Source organism: Oncorhynchus mykiss, chromosome 12 (genome assembly GCF_057628025.1).
Source record: "Oncorhynchus mykiss isolate SJ-2025 chromosome 12, ASM5762802v1, whole genome shotgun sequence".
Taxonomy (NCBI): domain Eukaryota; kingdom Metazoa; phylum Chordata; class Actinopteri; order Salmoniformes; family Salmonidae; genus Oncorhynchus; species Oncorhynchus mykiss.
Window position 1 is genome coordinate 73,528,491 of NC_143033.1, and position 15,138 is coordinate 73,543,628.

General features: G+C 43.3%; 2 protein-coding genes across 3 annotated transcripts in view; one reads left to right on the forward strand and one right to left on the reverse strand.

Moving 5' to 3' along the window:
- Positions 1–15,138, reverse strand: part of znf385c (zinc finger protein 385C) — a 202,686-nt gene that overhangs the window by 94,183 nt on the left and 93,365 nt on the right. The window lies entirely within an intron of this gene.
- LOC149979370 (uncharacterized) overlaps positions 8,263–15,138 on the forward strand; it is an 8,179-nt gene continuing 1,303 nt past the window's right edge. The window contains exons 1-2 of one of the 2 annotated variants that reach the window (XR_016485239.1): positions 8,263–8,394; positions 8,763–8,824. Coding sequence is in view for 1 of the 2 variants with exons in the window: in XM_090193241.1 (XP_090049367.1) it covers positions 15,048–15,138 (91 nt within the window). In the remaining variant the exon portion in view is untranslated. Of the gene's footprint in view, positions 8,395–8,762; positions 8,825–14,921 lie in introns of those variants that run through there. The other variant, XM_090193241.1, reaches the window with a different exon arrangement.

Genomic DNA, 15,138 nt, shown 5'->3' on the forward strand with positions numbered 1-15,138 from the left:
GATGAGTGCCTGCTAAATGACAAACATAAAACATGTAAATGTGGACCATAAGTATCGTATACACTATATGCATATTTTTCTTCAAGGTTTCTCTTGCAGTGTGTATAGTATACCGTCTGCATCTGCTAAATAACTCAAACATAAATGCAAATTAAGTGTTGGTGTTTCTAGGTTGAGCACCAGGATTCTGACAAGCGGCATTACTGTAGTGTTTCTGTGGTGCGCGTGCGTGCATGCATGCGCGTGCGACGCGACACACACACACACACACACACACACACACACACACACACACATACTGTACACAAACACAAACACACGCTGTACCCATTCTATCTAACAGTGATAACAGAAGCCAAAGAGAACAGGACGTGCCTCAACACTGAGTAGAAGTGAGAGAGAAAGAGAAGAGAAAAATGATGATGACGATGGTTATTATGATTGTGACGTTAACCATGGTGATGGCTCTGTGTATGTGTCACGCCCTGACCGTAGATTGCTTTGTGTGTTTCTATTTTTAGTTTGGTCAGGATGTGATATGGGTGGGTATTCTATGTTGTAGGTCTAGGTTTTCTTTTTCTATGTGTTTGGCCTGGTATGGTTCTCAATCAGAGGTAGCTGTCTATCGTTGTCTCTGATTGAGAGCCATACTTAGGTAGCCTGTTTTCCCATTTTGAGGTGTGGGTGATTGTTTTCTGTTTAGTGTTTTTGGTGCACCAGCCAGAACTGTTCATTTAATAAATATGGACACATACCACGCTGCACCTTGGTCCTCTCCTTCCAACAGCCGTTACAGTATGACGATGATAAGATATGTTTTTCCGCCTCTCTGGAAGCTGTCCCAGTTCTAACTAAATCCCATTAAAAAGGGCTTTCATCTCACTGCACTTCATTAATGACATAAAGAGTGTGGCTCACCCCAGAGAGAGGCAGCAACAGACAGGATTAGGAACGACTAACTCATCTAAACGCTCCGCTCTCAAAACCAACCAGGCTTTTTAGTAAGGAACCCACTTAAACAGGCCATATTGGATTAGCCAAATCCCGCCTCCTTGCGGAATATGATGATGAGGAGGGAGGAAGGTCATTTTGTGTGCTGTACCAATAAGCTCGTTTCATCCAGCTGTATGTGTGTGTATATCTTTGTGTAGGGGTGGTATGTGTGTGTATATCTTTGTGTATGGGTGGTATGTGTGTATATCTTTGTGTAGGGGTGGTATATGTGTGTGTATATCTTTGTGTATGGGTGGTATGTGTGTGTATATCTTTGTGTAGGGGTGGTATGTGTGTGTATCTTTGTGTAGGGGTGGTATATGTGTGTGTATATCTTTGTGTAGGGGTGGTATGTGTGTGTATATCTTTGTGTAGGGGTGGTATGTGTGTGTATATATTTGTGTAGGGGTGGTATGTGTGTGTATATATTTGTGTAGGGGTGGTATGTGTGTGTGTATCTTTGTGTAGGGGTGGTATGTGTGTGTGTATCTTTGTGTAGGGGTGGTATGTGTGTGTATCTTTGTGTAGGGGTGGTATGTGTGTGTATCTTTGTGTAGGGGTGGTATGTGTGTGTATATCTTTGTGTAGGGGTGGTATGTGTGTGTATATCTTTGTGTAGGGGTGGTATGTGTGTGTATCTTTGTGTAGGGGTGGTATGTGTGTGTATATCTTTGTGTAGGGGTGGTATGTGTGTGTATATCTTTGTGTAGGGGTGGTATGTGTGTGTATATCTTTGTGTAGGGGTGGTATGTGTGTGTATATCTTTGTGTAGGGGTGGTATGTGTGTGTATCTTTGTGTAGGGGTGGTATGTGTGTGTATCTTTGTGTAGGGGTGGTATATGTGTGTGTATATCTTTGTGTAGGGGTGGTATGTGTGTGTATATATTTGTGTAGGGGTGGTATGTGTGTGTATATCTTTGTGTAGGGGTGGTATGTGTGTATATCTTTGTGTAGGGGTGGTATGTGTGTGTGTATCTTTGTGTAGGGGTGGTATGTGTGTGTATCTTTGTGTAGGGGTGGTATGTGTGTGTATATCTTTGTGTAGGGGTGGTATGTGTGTGTATCTTTGTGTAGGGGTGGTATGTGTGTGTATATCTTTGTGTAGGGGTGGTATGTGTGTGTATATCTTTGTGTAGGGGTGGTATGTGTGTGTGTATCTTTGTGTAGGGGTGGTATGTGTGTGTATCTTTGTGTAGGGGTGGTATGTGTGTGTGTATCTTTGTGTAGGGGTGGTATGTGTGTGTATATCTTTGTGTAGGGGTGGTATGTGTGTGTATCTTTGTGTAGGGGTGGTATGTGTGTGTGTATCTTTGTGTAGGGGTGGTATGTGTGTGTATATCTTTGTGTAGGGGTGGTATGTGTGTGTATATCTTTGTGTAGGGGTGGTATGTGTGTATCTTTGTGTAGGGGTGGTATGTGTGTGTATATCTTTGTGTAGGGGTGGTATGTGTGTGTATCTTTGTGTAGGGGTGGTATGTGTGTGTATATCTTTGTGTAGGGGTGGTATGTGTGTGTATATCTTTGTGTAGGGGTGGTATATGTGTATATCTTTGTGTAGGGGTGGTATGTGTGTGTATATCTTTGTGTAGGGGTGGTATATGTGTATATCTTTGTGTAGGGGTGGTATGTGTGTGTATATCTTTGTGTAGGGGTGGTATGTGTGTGTATATCTTTGTGTAGGGGTGGTATGTGTGTGTATCTTTGTGTAGGGGTGGTATGTGTGTGTATCTTTGTGTAGGGGTGGTATGTGTGTGTATATCTTTGTGTAGGGGTGGTATGTGTGTGTATCTTTGTGTAGGGGTGGTATGTGTGTGTATCTTTGTGTAGGGGTGGTATGTGTCCTTTTCGATAAGACTGGCTTTTTTCCTGCCGGGCCTGACTTGTGTGGATCCCCACGAGCAAAAGATGGAGAGAACGAGCGAGAGGAAGAGAGAGAGAGAGCAAAGAAAAGGGAGAGATGGAGGGGAGGAGCGAGGAGAGGGTGAGCGAAACATGAAGGATGGAGAGGGAGAGAAAATGGAGAGAAGAAGAGAGGAAGAGGTTGAGGAAGAGCGTGCGGCCTCGTGTCTGTGGGTCTGTATGATTCGTTGCGACGGGTCAGAGGCTTTCACACGCCTTTATGAATGCTTATTTTAAGCGGAGCCCGTGCTGCCCTAATCTTTAGCGCTCGCCTGAATGAGAAAGCTGATTAAAACCCAATTATACGCTACAGATTTGGCCTCTAGTAAAGCCTTGGCTGATTGGACACGCTCAGGGTTTGGACTCAGGCCTGGGTGCATGGCATGCCTTGGGTCCCAGTGAACCATGGCTAAGCCCCAAATGGCACCCTATTCCCTATATAGTGCACTAATTCTGACCAGACCCCTATGGGCCCTGTTCAAAAGTAGTGCACTAAATAGGGAATAGGGTGTCATTTGGGATGCAAGCCCATGTGTTTCTGTGGTTGAGGACACAATGTCTTGACGTGCACTGTACTGTGTGAGGAGGTGTGTGTGTGTTGGGGTGTGTCTATGTGTGTGTGTCTGTGGTGCGCGTGTGTGTGTGTGTGTATATAACTTGTGTTTGCTGTTGTAGGCACGCAAAAAGAAACCAGACAGTGTGTTCAGATTTGCGTTGCGATTGTGTGTGTTGAAATTCAAATAGATCCGAATAGAACACTTTAATCCACTGAAAGCTTTAGTTACTGTACTACAGGAAGGAGACAGCTTGGTATAGTAGGACTTGTAACTTCGTCATTATATCTCTCTTCAATGTCCTCTTATCCACGTCAGACTATGATGCAATTGTATAGGTTTGACAATATTCACCTCCCTATGAAGTAATAAGTCCTACAGTTTGTGACTGATGTGTTTCTCTGTCCTGACAGACAGTACAGTGTGTGTGTGTGTGTGTGTGTGTGTGTGTGTGTGTGTGAGTCAGTCTCTTCCAGTCAGTAGTTTTTTAAAATCTCATATAAATGCACTGGGGAGGTAGAGGAAGACGGAGGCAGGAAGTGGTGGCTGGTGTCACTTTGAATCGGAGGACAGGGTCACAACTTACTGTCATTGGTTTTGCTATTAGCCTTTTCTCCTATCTCCTGGACAAAGTAGTTCTGCTCTCCAGCCCCTGTGTCCTATCAATAAGCGTGAGGAGAAGAGAAGAGAGGAGAGGAGAGAGGAGAGGAGAGGAGAGGAGAGGAGAGGAGAGGAGAGGAGAGGAGAGGAGAGGAGAGAGGAGAGGAGAGAGGAGAGGAGAGGAGAGGGGAGGAGAGGGGAGGAGAGGAGAGGAGAGGTGAAGAGAGGTGACGAGAAGAGAGGAGAGGTGAAGAGAGGTGACGAGAAGAGAGGAGAAGAGAGGTGAGGAGAGGAGAAGAGAGGCGAGGAGAGGAGAGGAAAAGAGAGGAGAGAAAGGAGAGGAGAGGAGAGGTGAAGAGAGGTGACGAGAAGAGAGGAGAGGAAAAGAGAGGAGAGGAGAGGTGAGGAGAGGAGAAGAGAGGTGAGGAGAGGAGAGGAGAGGAAAAGAGAGGAGAGGTGAGGAGAAGAGAAGAGAGGTGAGGAGAAGAGAAGAGAGGAGAGGAAAAGAGTGGAGAGATGCAGAGAAGAGAAGAGAGGAGAGGAGAAGAGACGAGAAGAGAGGAGAGGAGAGGCGAAGAGGAGAGGAGAGGTGAAGAGAGATGAGGAGAAGAGGAGAGGAGAAGAGAGCTAGACTCCTCGTCTTTGTGACAAGGTCAAGGTCACCTCTGCTAGGACGATCGCACCTGGTCACTGTCTATCTGAGCGACGATCTGTGTGTGTGCATAAGTGTGGTGGCTCAGGAGGCATCCTGACAGGCATCCCCTCCATCCCTCCTCCTTTTCTCTCCATCTTGCCTCACTTTATTATTAGTGGCAGCTACAGGGGCAGTGGAGCAGAAAATTCCCATCGAGAAACAAACCGGCATCTGCATATTACAGCCCTGGTTCACGTCTGCCATGAGTGAATAAATTAATACATGAATAACAATGAAAGTCACCGGCGAGTCGCCTCTAGCTCTCTAAGAGGCCGTGGACTCGTCTGGGGGAGAAGAAAGTTGTCTTTTAAGTGGAGGAACAGTGAAGCAACGTGGTGGGAGACTGAGCTCAGATCAGTTAGAGTCAAAGTCACCAGATCTTAGCCTGGGTACCAGTCTTTTTAACAAACATTCCACTAGCATCTTTGGCATATGACACGGGAGGAGGCTACAAGGAGTGGAATGTTAGCTAAAAAGACTAGTATCCAGGCTAACCAGATCTGTATGTGTGTGTGACGAGCGTGACCATGTGGTTCAATTAAAGAGAGTCACAAACAGAGCTGTGTGTGTTCATCCACAGGATCTGCTGACAGAGAAACACTGTCATCTTGACTAATTGCCAGTGAGATGAGCTATCTATTTCAGGGTTTGTTTTGTGCTATACATGGCAGTCCCTCTCTATGTCTGTCTGTGAGGCCTAGTCTCCCCATCTCTCTCCCGCTCCCTCTCCCTCTCTCAATTCAATTCAATTCAAGGGGCTTTATTGGCATGGGAAACATCTGTTAACATTGCCAAAGCAAGTGAGGTAGATAATATACAAAAGTGAAATAAACAATCAAAATTAACAGTAAACATTACACATACAGAAGTTTCAAAACAATAAAGACATTACAAATGTCATATTATTTATATATATATATATACACATGTATATATAAATAATATGACATTTGTAATGTCTTTATTGTTTTGAAACTTCTGTATGGGAGAGAGACTATATAATGTATATACAGTGTTGTAATAATGTACAAATGGTTAAAGTACACAAGGGAAAATAAATAAGCATAAATATGGGTTGTATTTACAACGGTGTTTGGAATTTCACCCAGTAGATATGGGAGTTATTATCAAAATTGGATTTGTTTTCAAATTCTTTGTGGATCTGTGTAATCTGAGGGAAACATGTCTCTCTAATATGGTCATACATTGGGCAGGAGGTTAGGAAGTGCAGCTCAGTTTCCACCTCATTTTGTGGGCAGTGAGCACATAGAGAAGAAAAGACAGTCTCTCTCTCTCTCTCTCTCTCTCTCTCTCTCTCTCTCTCTCTCTCTCTCTCTCTCTCACACACACACACCTCTATACTGTACCTCTGTTCATTCTGGGCTGTCTCAATATGAGTCCCCAGGGAGCAAAACACACACAGGCAACCAGGAATGAGTCAAAGGCACTAGTAAAACCACACGTCAGATGTGACAGATGGTAAGTGTGTGTGAACTTTGGGCTAGTACAAACTTCCAATGGCCATCTATCATGTGTCCATTACTGGGCAGCCCATCTTCACTGGGTAAATTACAGTGTTTATCTATGTGTCTCTCTGTGTAAATGACAGTGTCTGTCTGTCTGTCTCTCTCTCACTCTCGATCAGTCCTCTTTCTCTTATTCCCCTCTCACCACCTCTCTCCCCTTCCTCTCAATTTGGCTTTCGTGTTCACCATTCCTCATCCATTTGCCTCCCTGTCTTTCCTTTACTCCGTCCCCCCCTTTATCACCCTCTATCTCCCTCTCCCACCGCCCAGCACCTCTCTCCTCTACTGTCCCTCTATCAGAGATAATAAGCCACTCCGGTGTAATCTGGGTCTTCTTAGGTGACACAATCATCCCACCACATTCATTCTAAAACATATTACCTGAGCTGCTATCTGATCAAGGTACCTGCTCATCATTAAGTCTGCTGTGTTGCCTTGGTTAGCAGTTGATGTTACTCTTCAATAACACAAACCCCAAAGCAAATCAGGGGGAGGAAAATAGGTTTATTCGAAGAGGCGGTGTTATGCTGAGAGGAAGATGTTCATTCTCCCCTGTCAGTGAATCTCTCCACAGAACAAAGGGTCAGGATGTAGTTTTATAACCCTGCACTAGCCTGTGGTTGACCGATTAGAATTCCTTGCATTGAAACTGGGCCAATGGCCAAATTAACAAGTATCCTATTTCAGGTTCAATGTATAAACAATTTGGACCAATGAGAGCTTGCCATGTAGCTATGAGTCCCGGAGTGAAGTTCCTCCCAGGTCTCTGACCCATTGATATTACTCTATTGACCTCTCGTCCTCTGCGTTGTGTATTATCTTTAAAATATTCTTACACCTTTAATGTTTCTACTCAAACCCACTGTGAATTTCGTATTGTTGTATATTTGATGAATTTGTACATTTCCTCTGTATAGTTTTATTTTTTTGTTGTGTTGTCCTGTACACTGTTACAATGTTATGCCTCTTGGCCAGGTCGTTATTGTACATGAGAATTGGTTCTCAATTGACTTATCTGGTTAAATAAAGGTGAAAAACAAATGATGGGGCCTGGAGTAAGGATAATATGCTGCAGGGAGAGAGGGGGAAGTGAGGCTGTGCACTGCCCAGAAACACAGCCTTTCTCTGGGCTTTCTCACCAAGGGCCTGGGGTGGAGGGGGTGGAGGGCTGGACATCTCCTAATGGACTCCAGTAGCGGGGTGCAACCAAACAGACAAGGCTATTATGATGAATTGACATCCATTACAAACAGAGAATGTAACAGGTTGTTACATATAACACAAATATATATAATTATATGGTTGAACACTGCAGGTCAGTTTGATAAGTGAAGATGCATTAAAAAGGGAACAGAGGAAATGCAGGGATTGATATTCTGTGCCATTTAACCTGTTAGAGCTCTAGGGGCGCTATTTCATTTTTGGATAAAAAACGTTCCCGTTTTAAGCGCGATATTTTGTCACGAAAAGATGCTCGACTATGCATATTCTTGACAGTTTTGGAAAGAAAACACTCTGAAGTTTCAGAATCTGCAAAGATTTTGTCTGTAAGTGCCCCAGAACTCATTCTACAGGCGAAACCAAGATGATGCATCACCCAGGAATTAGCAGAATTTCTGAAGCTCTGTTTTCCATTCTCTCCTTATATGGCTGTGATTGCGCAACGAATGAGCCTACACTTTCTGTCGTTCGCCCAAGGTCTTAGCAGCATTGTGACGTATTTGTAGGCATATCATTGGAAGATTGACCATAAGAGACTACATTTTCCAAGTGTCCGCCTGGTGTCCTGCGTCGAATTCGGTGCGCAATTGCCAGCTGCTTCTACTTTACCATTTGATTCAGGGGAGAAAGCATGTGTCCAAGAACGATGTATCAATGAAGAGATATGTGAAAAACACCTTGATGATTGATTCTAAACAACGTTTGCCATGTTTTCAGTCGATATTATGGAGTTAATTTGGAAAAAAGTTTGCGTTTTGAGGACTGAATTTATGGATTTTTTTTGGTAGCCAAATGTGATGTATAAAACGGAGCTATTTCTAATACACAAGGAATCTTTTTGGAAAAACTGAGCATCTGCTATCTAACTGAGAGTATCCTCATTGAAAACATCAGAAGTTCTTCAAAGGTAAATGATTTTATTTGAAGGCTTTTATGTTTTTGTTAATGTTGCGTGCTGGATGCTAACGCTAATGCTAACGCTAAATGCTAACGCGAAATGCTAACTCTAGCTAGCTACTTTTACACAAATTATTGTTTTCCTATGGTTGAGAAGCATATTTTGAAAATCTGAGATGACAGTGTTGTTTACAAAAGGCTAAGCTTGAGAGATGGCATATTTATTTCATTTCATTTGCGATTTTCATAAATAGTTAACGTTGTGTTATGCTAATGAGCTTGCTGATAGATTTACACAATCCTGGATACAGGGGTTTTTTCATAGCTAAATGTGACGCAGAAAACGGAGCGATTTGTCCTAAACAAATAATCTTTCAGGAAAAACTGAACATTTGCTATCTGAGAGTCTCCTCATTGAAAACATCTGAAGTTCTTCAAAGGTAAATTATTTTTTTGAATGCTTTTCTGTTTTTTTGTGTAAATGTTGCCAGCTGAATGCTAATGCTAAATGCTACGTTAGCCATCAATACTGTTACACAAATGCTTGTTTTGCAATGGTTGAGAAGCATATTTTGAAAATCTGAGATGACAGTGTTGTTAACAAAAGGCTAAGCTTGAGAGCTAGCATATTTATTTCATTTCATTTGCGATTTTCATGAATAGTTAACGTTGCGTTATGGTAATGAGCTTGAGTCTGTATTCACGAACCCGGATCCGGGATGGGGAGATCAGAAAGGTTAAGAAAGTGGCAGAATGTTCTATTCATTTGACAGAGCGCTGTGTGACAACAAAACCCTTGGATATGCTTTGGATATTTATACTAGATGAAAACAGATAGTGAGTACAGCCTAGTCTCCACAGGACAGGACAGGACGGCAGACAGGACAGGACAGGACGGCAGACAGACAGACAGACAGACAGACAGACAGACAGACAGACAGACAGACAGACATTGGTAAACAACAAAGACAGACACACACACACAAAGACAAACAGACAGACATGGATAAACAGTAAAGACAGACAGACAGACAGTGGTAAACAGTAAAGACAGACAGACAGACAGACAGACAGAGGTAAACAGTAAAGACAGACAGACAGACAGACAGACAGACAGACAGACAGTAAAGACAGACAGACAGACAGACAGACAGACAGACAGACAGACAGACAGACAGACAGACAGACAGACAGACATTGGTAAACAACAAAGACAGACACACACACACAAAGACAAACAGACAGACATGGATAAACAGTAAAGACAGACAGACAGACAGACAGTGGTAAACAGTAAAGACAGACAGACAGACAGAGGTAAACAGTAAAGACAGACAGACAGACAGACAGACAGACAGACAGACAGACAGTAAAGACAGACAGACAGACAGACAGACAGACAGACAGACAGACAGACAGACAGACAGACAGACAGACAGACAGACAGAGACAGACAGACAGACAGACATTGGTAAACAACAAAGACAGACACACACACACACAAAGACAAACAGACAGACATGGATAAACAGTAAAGACAGACAAACAGACAGACATGGATAAACAGTAAAGACAGACAGACAGATAGACAGTGATAAACAGTAAAGACAGACAGACAGACAGACAGACAGACAGACAGACAGTGGTAAACAGTAAAGACAGACAGACAGTGGTAAACAGTAAAGACAGACAGACAGATAGACAGTGATAAACAGTAAAGACAGACAGACAGACAGACAGACAGACAGACAGACAGACAGACAGACAGACAGACAGACAGACAGACAGTTGTAAACAGTACAGACAGACAGACAGGCAGACAGACAGACAGTGGTAAACAGTAAAGACAGAAAGACAGATAGACAGTGGTAAACAGTAAAGACAGACAGATAGATAGACAGTAGTAAACAGTAAAGACAGACAGACAGACAGACAGACAGACAGACAGACAGACAGACAGACAGACAGACAGACAGACAGACAGACAGACAGACAGACAGACAGTGGTAAACAGTAAAGACAGACAGACAGATAGACAGTGGTAAACAGTAAAGACAGACAGACAGATAGACAGTGGTAAACAGTAAAGACAGACAGACAGATAGACAGTGATAAACAGTAAAGACAGACAGACAAACAGACAGACAGACAGACAGACAGACAGACAGACAGACAGTTGTAAACAGTACAGACAGACAGACAGACAGGCAGACAGACAGACAGTGGTAAACAGTAAAGACAGACAGACAGTGGTAAACAGTAAAGACAGAAAGACAGATAGACAGTGGTAAACAGTAAAGACAGACAGATAGATAGACAGTAGTAAACAGTAAAGACAGACAGACAGACAGACAGACAGACAGACAGACAGACAGACAGACAGACAGACAGACAGACAGACAGTGGTAAACAGTAAAGACAGACAGATAGATAGACAGTAGTAAACAGTAAAGACAGACAGACAGACAGAGACAGACAGACAGACAGACAGACAGACAGACAGACAGACAGACAGACAGACAGACAGACAGACAGACAGACAGACAGTGGTAAACAGTAAAGACAGACAGACAGATAGACAGTGGTAAACAATAAAGACAGACAGACATTTGGTGGTCTGTTCCTACTCTTCTCTCTACGGTCTCTCTGCTCCAGACTTTTCCCACTCCACTGGGCCCTGTGTGCCGATCCAGAACACAACCTTTTCCCAGAGTCTAAACCGGTGGGACACGAAGGACCAAACCCCAGGGCGAGGGGGGGCAGAGACAGAGTGCACGGCTAAACGACTACACAGCCAAAGTGTTTGCATATGCTATGAGGAGACAGGAAAGGTTTCAGTATTAGATATTACATTAGAGATACTCTTTCACTGGAGTCTTCTACAGATGACAGATTGACAGACACTTCAGATGGACCAATCAGGGACGGACTTGCCACATGTGGTGATACCCAGGGCTTAAGGTGTGCCTCGACGCTGATGCAAACAACATGACACACGCACACACGCACACACGCACGCACACACACACACACACACACACACACGTCCAAAGGCACAGTGAGCGAGGAAAGTCATTTCCCTCCACAGGGAAGAAATAAAATGGGAAAATGGCGAGGCGGCACAAAAATAAAAGGCAGATGCGCAAATGTGTATTCATGTAGAAAATCACAGCCTTTAATCCAATCCCTCACGCTTTATTAAAACAGAGTGAGAGAGAGAGATAGAGACAGATAGACAGGGACCATGAAGAGACACACACTGACTCACATATCACAACAAGCTTTATCCTAGGCCGTGGAGATAGGAGAAAGATCAGAACCATGAAAGAGGTAGAGGCAGTCTCTCTCTCTGTTTCACACACACACACACACACACACACACCACAATAGCATGTTTTCTCAAAGTTCGAAGATATGAAAAGATATGCCAAGCAGAAAATAACAAATAGCAACTCAGACACAGACACAGCCTTTACTGTGGTCTGAGCAGCCACGCCCTCTAGTGACATCAGGTCAAATCAGACCAAGCCACACCCTCTAGTGACATCAGGTCAAATCATACCAAGCCACACCCTCTAGTGACATCAGGTAAAATCAGACCAAGCCACACCCTCTAGTGACATCAGGTCAAATCAGACCAAGCCACACCCTCTAGTGACATCAGGTCAAATCAGACCAAGCCACACCTTCTAGTGACATCAGGTCAAATCATGCCAAGCCACACCCTCTAGTGACATCAGGTCAAATCAGACCAAGCCACACCCTCTAGTGACATCAGGGCAAATCGGACCAAGCCACACCCTCTAGTGACATCAGGTCAAATCAGACCAAGCCACACCCTCTAGTGACATCAGGTCAAATCAGACCAAGCCACACCCTCTAGTGACATCAGGTCAAATCAGACCAAGAGAGACCATGGTGGCTGGTACTTTATGGGGCAGTGGTGAACAGTAGGTCTGGGAATTGCCAAGGACCCTCGATACAGTGCCTTGCGAAAGTATCCGGCCCCCTTGAACTTTGCGACCTTTTGCCACATTTCAGGCTTCAAACATAAAGATATAAAACTGTATTTTTTTGTGAAGAATCAACAACAAGTGGGACACAATCATGAAGTGGAACGACATTTGTTGGATATTTCAAACTTTTTTAACAAATCAAAAACTGAAAAATTGGGAGTGCAAAATTATTCAGCCCCTTTACTTTCAGTGCAGCAAACTCTCTCCAGAAGTTCAGTGAGGATCTCTGAATGATCCAATGTTGACCTAAATGACTAATGATGATAAATACAATCCACCTGTGTGTAATCAAGTCTCCGTATAAATGCACCTGCACTGTGATAGTCTCAGAGGTCCGTTAAAAGCGCAGAGAGCATCATGAAGAACAAGGAACACACCAGGCAGGTCCGAGATACTGTTGTGAAGAAGTTTAAAGCCGGATTTGGATACAAAAATATTTCCCAAGCTTTAAACATCCCAAGGAGCACTGTGCAAGCGATAATATTGAAATGGAAGGAGTATCAGACCACTGCAAATCTACCAAGACCTGGCCGTCCCTCTAAACTTTCAGCTCATACTGATCAGAAATGCAGCCAAGAGGCCCATGATCACTCTGGATGAACTGCAGAGATCTACAGCTGAGGTGGGAGACTCTGTCCATAGGACAACAATCAGCCGTATATTGCACAAATCTGGCCTTTATGGAAGAGTGGCAAGAAGAAAGCCATTTCTTAAAGATATCCATAAAAAGTGTCGTTTAAAGTTTGCCACAAGCCACCTGGGAGACACACCAAACATGTGGAAGAAGGTGCTCTGGTCAGATGAAACCAAAATTGAACTTTTTGGCAACAGTGCAAAATGTTATGTTTGGCGTAAAAGCAACACAGCTGAACACACCATCCCCACTGTCAAACATGGTGGTGGCAGCATCATGGTTTGGGCCTGCTTTTCTTCAGCAGGGACGGGAAGATGGTTAAAATTGATGGGAAGATGGATGGAGCCAAATACAGGACCATTCTGGAAGAAAACCTGATGGAGTCTGCAAAAGACCTGAGACTGGGACGGAGATTTGTCTTCCAACAAGACAATGATCCAAAACATAAAGCAAAATCTACAATGGAATGGTTCAAAAAGAAACATATCCAGGTGTTAGAATGGCCAAGTCAAAGTCCAGACCTGAATCCAATCGAGAATCTGTGGAAAGAACTGAAAACTGCTGTTCACAAATGCTCTCCATCCAACCTCACTGAGCTCGAGCTGTTTTGCAAGGAGGAATGGGAAAAAATGTCAGTCTCTCGATGTGCAAAACTGATAGAGACATACCCCAAGCGACTTACAGCTGTAATCGCAGCAAAAGGTGGCGCTACAAAGTATTAACTTAAGGGGGCTGAATAATTTTGCACGCCCAATTTTTCAGTTTTTGATTTGTTAAAAAAGTTTGAAATATCCAATAAATGTCGTTCCACTTCATGATTGTGTCCCACTTGTTGTTGATTCTTCACAAAAAAATACAGTTTTATATCTTTATGTTTGAAGCCTGAAATGTGGCAAAAGGTCGCAAAGTTCAAGGGGGCCGAATACTTTCGCAAGGCACTGTATGTATTGCAATTCGATGTTCCAAACATATTGCTCACTATATATCTGCTGCAGAGAGACGAGAGAGAGCCAACGTAAAACTAGTTTTGGAGATAGAAGTGGTCAAAACATATTGGCTCACCATTTAAAACACTGAAAAAAGGAAGATGAAGAACAAGCTTTAGGATGAGAAACACCAGAGTTTACAACATTACATTACATATTACATGAATTCTATGGTTTTCAACTTGACCATCGATGCAGTAAATGGAAAGCAGACGCTACATTGATCAGATTGGGCACGTTCAACAAATCTGTTCCAACAAAGTGGATATTCGTCAAACCCATCATGATTTATGTATCGTAACAGACCCACAGTGTGGTTACTTAAGTCCGATTTGGATATACAGTATTTGGCTGTTTTTGTTGCATACCATGTAGAAGTTGCCCCTGTTTAGGTTTAGAAGAAGTGACTGTTTAATGCTAACTCCCGTTCGTGTAAGCTGGTTAGCATACCTAGCATGCAGAAATCATTGATGGTAGTCAGTCGTTTTTTGACTGTAATGCAGTTGATTGGGAACAATGACATGAACATGTGTTGGGGTTGACATTCAAACAAGCATTATACTCCGATGTATACCTCTACATGGTGTGAAAAGCACATTTAAACAAAAGCCTAAACTATAGTAATTTAGAAGACACTCTTACCGAGAGTGACTTACATTTCCGTCAGTCTCCCCCCCCCCGTATTGGTCCCCCGTGGGAATCGAACCCATATCCCTGGCGTTGCAAGCGTCATGATTGGTTGAGTTCGATTTACCTTTTACCGCATCTATATCACAATTTTACCTTTTTATTTAACTAGGCAAGTCAGTTAAGAACCAATTCTTATTTTCAATGATGATGTCATAAAGGAGGGTGGGGTGACATGCTAGTTATCTTCAACCTAGGTGACATGTTGGATGCCCCCTGTGACATCATAGACACCTACGGCACAACAGTCCAATCAAACATTCTGAACCCCACAACTCGCCTATCACTGTAGAGAGTAGTTGCCTTTTGAATTTGCTCAGCCAGTTTACTTGATTGAGAGATGGCTTTGTACTCTATCAGCATTCACTTGTTGGTGCATGTAATCTTGGCATTACAACATCTGGACGGCACGGTTTTTCGGGACGCCCTGA